This window comes from Pteropus alecto, unplaced genomic scaffold, assembly GCF_000325575.1.
Source record: "Pteropus alecto unplaced genomic scaffold, ASM32557v1 scaffold81, whole genome shotgun sequence".
Lineage (NCBI taxonomy): Eukaryota > Metazoa > Chordata > Mammalia > Chiroptera > Pteropodidae > Pteropus > Pteropus alecto.
In genome coordinates this window covers 11,762,527-11,770,534 of record NW_006433378.1, presented here as the reverse complement: position 1 = coordinate 11,770,534, position 8,008 = coordinate 11,762,527, and the positions used below count along the sequence as shown (strand labels likewise).

Genomic DNA, 8,008 nt, shown 5'->3' with positions numbered 1-8,008 from the left:
TAGCTAACCTGTTAAAAGGAGAGATGCTGACTCACAGCCTTTAGGCCAATGTTCAGGCCTATTTGGAAGCTGGCAAGTGTCTCCACAGGTTGTTTGTATGCCACTATGTATGTGCACAATAAACCTGGTGGATGGGCCGAGATCCCATCCACAGAAGTTTGATTTTTACGTCTTGGAGAATTCAATACCCTGAGCAAACACACAGTAAATATTGAGCCAGCAGAGGGAGCTCTCAGTGGGTCATAAAATCACACTCATAAATCCCATCCTATTACAGGCAATATTTTGGAGAGTGCCATAGAATAGCTAATATTATTTGACAGACTCATTTATCACCCATTCAGAATTTTTTCTGGTACTGCGCTGGAAAGCACTTTGTAGTCTAAAATGTTATAACTCTGCACACCCAGTAATCCTACTCAGACACGCATGGGTTATATCTGTTTTTCCGAAAGGTTATCCTGCTTCATTGCTTTATGTTAAATTAGGTTCTCCAGAAACATTTTGAAATGAACTGAAAGAATATATGAGAAAATCCTAAGCACAAACCTACATCTTGAAATAATAACATTTTGGCATTCCGAATGTAGCTATTATAAGTAGTTTAATCCTATTGTAGTTTTAATGTAAATATTTTCAGTGACAATAATTTTAATTTTTACTTGCATTCAGGAATTCACCAAAGGCCCTTTAGAGCTGAACTTGACCTGTAGATTATTATTCCCATTAAAACTCAATAACTTTATAGAAAGCTGGACAGTTGAATTGATCATATTCTTCAGGACGGGCTAAATACTACGATAAACAATCTTAAAATTTAAGACTATACCAGTTTATCATTTACATCCTAGCCCAAGAAAGATGGGAAAGGGCTGTGCTCTTATGGAGGCATTCAAGATGCCAGCTCCTCCACCATCCCCTCCGTCCTGAGTCTTCCCCTAGATCCTTTGCAACTGACTGACAAACAAGGGAAGAATGTTATAGAAGATGTTTTTAGAAATGACATCTAGAAATACACACAATCATTTCCACAGTAGTTTATTGACCAGGCTCAGTCACGTGAATCCATTGTGGGAGGTGCAGTTTAGTCACGTGCCTAGGAAGTATAGCAAACATATAACGATCTCTGCCATGAGGGACATAACGGCTCTTTGGAAAATTATGAACCCTTTTGTGAGGCACGAAGATGCTGATCCCTTTCCCAAAATATATGTACTGAATGAATGTGAAGAATGACTAAAATAAACCAGCTTTGAGAACAGGTTTTACAAGTTCTTAAGTTGGTTTTGTTCTGTTCCCTTTTTTACTCTATCATGTTTTGCTTCCTCCTTGTTGTGGATTACTATTGGAAACGTGATCTACATTCTAATTTTAAGAACACTGGAAATTATGAAAAAAATTTTTAATTTCCAGTTGCTTTCATTTACAATTCCCTCCTTGCTTTTAAGCTCAAAGAGTGATACCATAATTACTACACTGTAGTATTATGCTAGTTACTAAACTTTTCTGTGCCTCAGTTTCCCTACCTGTAACTTCATAAAGTTGTGAATACTAAATTAATACATATATAATAACTTTAGAATAGTGGCTGGTATATAGTAAACACTTCATAAATTCTAGCAGTTATATTTTAGGGCTGGTAAGACTGATTGCTCTACCTCACTAAATACAAACTATGATAGCAGTGAACTGTCTTGCATTGCCTATAATCTTGGAATCCATATATTTCTTGACAAACTGCAATTATAAAACCCTATATGTCCCATTTTTAAATATAAGCAGATACTATTCTTAATTTTATAGTCACTAAAGCTAAGTGATTAATTATCTCAATTATTTGGCATTATTTGTGGTGGACAGAGTTGAGGGTAAAGGAGATTTTCTTTTCCGTCTAGAAAATTATTAAGCTCTGCATTAAAAAGTCATATTTTGCCATTTTTTTCAAATTATATATATTAGCCTTAATCATCTTTGTTTCCTGCAGTATTATACAAATGGAAATGTAGTTTTCTCAACAAGCCACAGTTTTCTTTGTTTCCTTTCCGGAGGTCTGTAAAAGATTGTTTAGAGTATAATTCCTGCATCTCAAGTGGTTATTTTCTCAGTTTTATTTGTTGTCATTTTTTGTTGTTGTCTCCTGCTGGCAATTAGAATATCAAGTCATAATCAAATGCAATAGATTCTTAGGTCGTTCTTAAACAGTCTTTGAATTTTAAAATTTATTTATCAAAATAATTTTTTATGCCTTTAAAAAAAATACCAAAAATTTCAAAAAGTCAATCAAGAACATGAGATTTTAACAAGATTTTTATGTGTCATTCCATTATTCAATTTTTATTTTTCATCTAAATAAAATATTTGATGTCTTATAATAACTTGTATTTTATAATTTAACAGAGTTGCTGTATAACATTACAAAGGGCTTTTCTATCCACAAATAGGATTGGCTTGCTTATTCAGCACTCAGATTCCAAGAGTAGTAATTTAATTTTGACAGATTTCTTTGATTTTCCTACCCTCCATCAACACTTCTTGTATATGAGGACTTAACAACCTACCAGGAGGAAAAGAGCACATTTTATAATGTGGTATCAACAGAACTAAGTAACTAAGCATATAAAAAATAACCTAAGAAAAACTAAAGATTGTGAAAATCAAATGAGTTTTATTTTTTTACACATACAATACATAGCAAGTGTATACATAGCAAATGTAAAATAAAAAGCTTTAAGGTATGGCCTCTGGTTCCTGCTTTCAAGATGATTTTAATCTAGTTGGAAGTGTTTCAGATATAAATTAAAAATGCCTAATAATACATGACACTGAAAAGAGGTACATGAAATAAATGTGCCACAAGAAATTAAAAGAGGAAAATGAGGAATCATGGAAACAAGACATTTTCAAAAACATTAAATGAAAATTTTGAGCTAGATGACAAGTCCATATAAAAGGAGCAAGAGTAATCAAGTAAAACAGACTTGAGTGAATGGAATTCTTCACAGGCGACTTGTGTCATATGTGTCATTTTCCTGGCCATATTCTGATTATTTCAGGAGGATGTAGCACTTTGTGTATATATTTCAAATTTATCCTACCTCCAATTTAATGGGGAAAAGGACAAAAAAAATTAGTAGTTATTTGTCTAAATTGGAAGTTTATAATTCAGATATATTTGTTCTCTACATATATAAAAGAATAAACTAAAGGTGCAACTAATAAGATTTCAGTGTTTAGAAATAAAATGTTTTTCTAAAGGACTCTTTGATGGGGTGTGTAAGAGTATTTGAAAATAATCAATGGATTTTAAGTATGAGATTTGATCAACTCCAATTTGATCTTTTCAGTTTTGTAAAATAGCTTCACAGGATTGAGCCATGAATGTTCTATAAAGTGTTCATTGACCAATCTGAATTCTATCTGACTTGAGAAACCCTTTCAAGACGGTTGTCATGTAACATCAACTGCCATTTTTTCACAGCCACAGCTTGTGATGGAAGGTTTTTGCTGACTGGATCTTCAGGGTCTTTCGATGCTACCTATTACCCAAAGCCTTCTAAATCAAGTATTGTTTGCCAATGGATTATACGGTAATATGCCATGTTCTATTCTCTGTTCTTAAGTCATAAAGTCTTTCTCGGATGCAATAAGTCTTTCCACCTTTAGTAGTGTATTTACTTTTTTGACAATTGTTTTCATTAGCTATGAAGCAAAGCCTTTCCAACCTGTCCAAGAAGTTTCTCTCTTGTTCTTAACCTTTTAAAAAGGTATTTTGTCCTATAAACAATACTGTCTAATAAGTAGGGCCATCTCACTGGGCACTGTGGCATGTTTTTTTTCTGTGATTGCACAAATCGAGCACCGCCAAATGAAACAGCACATATGTATGTCTGTGTATCACAAGAAATGGCACTTCACATCACCTACATCCTGGCTCCAAAATAGTTCCTTTCTCATTTTGTCAGTATCCCTGTGAAAATCTCCTATGGTGTGACTTAGTCATGGCAGATTAAGAGGTAGAACACACTCTATATACATTCTTTTTACTGTATCTTCAGTAACACCTGGATCAGTGGCTATGTATTTAACCTCCAAGCTCTTAATCAGTTGACAAATCCAATCATTATGATCATCAAAATAATCAAACTGCTGATGGCCGATCTGCCTTACTGTTTGCTTCAGCATTTTTCACAGTGAAGTATTACCTCATGTTCCTCCCAGATATTCCAAGGAAAAAAAATAATTTTTACTCAAATATAAGAAACACTGAAATAAACTTATTATGATTTTTTAAAAAAAGTACAGGACTTCTCATGTACCTAACACTGAAATAAACTTATTATGATTTTTTAAAAAAAAAAGGTACAGGACTTCTCATGACCTTAAGTAAGTTAGCATGCAATACAAATCTCTAAAAAATATATATTTCCTATTAAGCCAATGAACATTTTTTCCCCATAGAGCATTCAATATAAGTGTTCTGTGGAATTTACTTTGAGAAATGACAGTCTATTTAGTTCATTTCTCTTAACAGCTGGATGGGATTATGGTTTCCCAATCTGACCTACTGTAAAATAGTTTTAATCATGATGATGACTCACTTGAAAACTAAGGGAATCAATATAACAGCTGATTAAAGAAGATTAAAGGCAAAGCTTCAAGTTCTTGCCAAACAAATGTTAGGAAATGGCCCCAGAGTTGTTTTTCTGTGTAGACACATCCCAGAGATGAGATGGGGTATGAAGGGAAGATTATCCTAAACACATTTACTCGACATTGTTCAGAGAACGAAGAACATCCTGTTTCTTTAGATATTTTCTATTTTGGAGCTAAGCTCCATGAAATTCATGTAATATAACTAGGAGCATAATTTCCTCTGTTTTTATGTCTAGACAACATGTTACTTCTGTGCCAAAGATATGATTTTGTATTAAAAATGGCAGTCCTAAGTAATTCTTGCCAAGTAAAAAATTAACCAATTTGGAGGATATTGTTTCCAATATAATCACATGAAATTCATAAAGCACCATTTATAAATGACTATTAGCACTGTTCATAAGTAAAATAAAAGATATTCTATTTCTTACTCTAAATGTTAGCAGAAAGCCATAGAAAATTTTTAAATTATTTTCTCTGAAAATGGAAAAACATGAATCCTAAGTGACTTCTTCATGCAATCTTTCAAATTTTATTAATACCAAATAAAAATTATTTAGTTGTTATATTCACTTAATAAAGCTAGGTCAAATTTACAGGGCTTATATGCAGAATGCAATAAACTTTTGCATAACAGTGATATCACATATAATAATGACACTGTTAATTAAGGATGTGTACAGTTTTATTCTTTTCACTTTGTTTTCTATTACTTAATTTTAAAAACTATTTTAAGAAATCCACCGGCAGAGTAAGAATGATTTTTAAAATCCAAGGAATCTAAAATATTACCCTAAACAAATACTGTACTTCATGCTGAAATTAGGATTTAATTAATTATATAAGTAATATAATTACTTTTTTCCTCGAAACTGATTACTACATTAGAGATGGTTTGTACCAAGTAATTTGTTTTTCCTAATGGTGATCAAAGTGGAAGTAAAACAGTGATGTTTCCTATAAAGAAGACCAATTAAAAAGTGGAGAAATGTTCAAGATGCCATTAAACTATATTTTGGGCTAGATCTGCCCAACCTTAGAATTATACTAAAACCACATTTAGCAGAGTGTTGACCATTAAGAATGTGAGCACTGGAAATAGTCTGTGTGGGTTCAAATCTGCCTCCTTCAGATGCAAGATGTGTGATCGCCAGCAAATAACTAAACTTTTTTGACCCAAATTTCTACATCTGTATAGTTCAACATCTCTAACTACAGGGGCCAAAGACATTATTAAATGTAATAATGAATGGAGAGTGCTTAGTCACATATTAAGTGCTCAGTAAAAGTAGCCTATAAAAAGACTAACTATCGATACAAAAATGCAAAATATATAAACTAATTTAGGAAAGTACCCATTCCCTTAAAAAAAAAAAAAAAAAAAGGTTACCATAATATCTAACATTATAGAAACATCAGATATTACATTCTTTTATCTTACTTTTATAAATTCTTGTGTTTTCATTGCAAATGAGTTGGCTTTTCTGAATCAGAAGAAAGTAAAAAATTGGATGCTCTTGTTTCTCTTCTACCTTCAATTATGTATTTTGTAAAAGCAAAGGACTCCTGAACACAAAGGTTCCTAGGGAGTATCTCTTGCAACCCTTAGATTCATACCTTGAAAACAACATCACATGACGAAAACTTCACTATAAACCTGCCTGGAGACACCAAAACTTTAATTAAAAGAACAGAAATCATCCCTGAAGACTGCTTCATTTCTTCTTCCTCTGTCTTCAGCTTTGATGCTGTGTCCCCAAAGTTCTCACCAACAGGCTCACTCCCCCAATGCCTGCACTGACCTTACAGAGGTGGACCTTAATCTAAATGGCTGCACCACCATCTGTCTTGCTCGCCTTTTCTCGGTCTGGGCTGTGAAGATCTGCCCTCCTCCTTGATCCCCTTTTACTCCTGTGAACCTCCCGTGCTTCCCAAATAATCTGAGAGTAGCCTGTGAGTATGACATCTTTTCCATTTACTGGTCTCCCTCCAGCGGCCCTCAAACCTGAGAGCACTTCACAATTACTACTGGAGTATTTAAAATTATACATCCCTGAATCCACTCTAGACCTGTTGAACCTTACATCTTGGTTGATCCAAAAACATGGGTTTCTGCTTAGATGTCTTTCAATTCTGTTCTGATAGTCACTTATTTCAATGTCATCAACCCCACTCCTTGAAGATTAAACTCCATCCCTAAACACCAGCCCCTGACCTGGATTCTAATACTGCGTTTGCCAAAACTGAGGTCTTGACACAAACGGACATTTCCCAAGAATGAGCTTTAGAGTTTCAAATTAACTACATTTATGATGAATGTCTCATAGTCCCAATTAGCCAAAGTATTACTGATAACTTACCCAAAAACTAAGCTTGCCATGCCCTTGACCAGTAGGCCTTGTTCACCTGGCATCCTTCATGGCAAGCCTCTGAGGCCAGGTCGCTTCTCAATCTCCTGCTTGGCTTTGAGGATAGATATTTCCCTATTATTAGCCCTCTCAATCCTTAGCCAATTTAGACAATATTACCTGTGCTCTGCTTTGTGTTTCAGCCACTTCCCTTCTGAGGCATTCAGGGGAACATTGCACCTCCAAAACACTCAATTATTCACATTTCTGATCTTACTACTTCAGTGGGACAGTGTAGTTGTAAATAAAAGTTGCCCTAGACACTTTCCCCCAAATGTAATATCTGAAAATGAAATCCTACATTTAAATATTAAATTAAAACTTTGTAAGGAAACTGTCACATTTTTTTTCCTATTCTCTTATACTGGCAGCTACGTAGGCTAATTTTTTTTATTTCTATTAAACAGCATGTACTGGAGAATGTAAGAATGAATAAAGTAATCTCATATTCAAGTCATACAAATGCTGGTACACAAGACAATTAGGTCCATAACTAACAACTGCTATGGAAACAGATAACCAGGGGTATCCCCTCTGAGTATTGAGTAGTAACTGATCGAAATCCATGTACTTTTTAAAGGTTTCTTACTTAATCTTGCTTGTTTTAAAAATAAGTATTTATTGAGTTTTTTTCAAAGTAAGTACTGAAATACAGTAAATGAATGTAATATAAATTATAAATAATTTGTTTCAAAACTGTTTCAAATGAGGAAACATTCACATATCACTACATTGGGCTGTTTCCTAAGTGATTTTTGGTCTTCTAAAAAAATTGAATGAAGTTATCCATATTAAAAAATTGATTTTTGATAGTATAATGTATGCATTCCTTCCATTATGTTATGTTGTAAATATATTGCTCTCACAGTATAATTTAAGCATAATAATTGAGCCTAAATTCATCTGAAAACTAGTTTGAAATATCTGTAAAAAATATATTCAAGAGC

At 33.5% G+C, this 8,008-nt stretch overlaps 1 protein-coding gene across 1 annotated transcript in view; it reads left to right on the top strand.

The window, feature by feature from the left end:
- The window catches only part of TMPRSS15 (transmembrane serine protease 15), a 109,594-nt gene that overhangs the window by 25,788 nt on the left and 75,798 nt on the right, over positions 1-8,008 (top strand). The window contains 1 exon segment of the mRNA XM_006908283.1: positions 3,479-3,587. Coding sequence (XP_006908345.1) covers positions 3,479-3,587 — 109 coding nt within the window.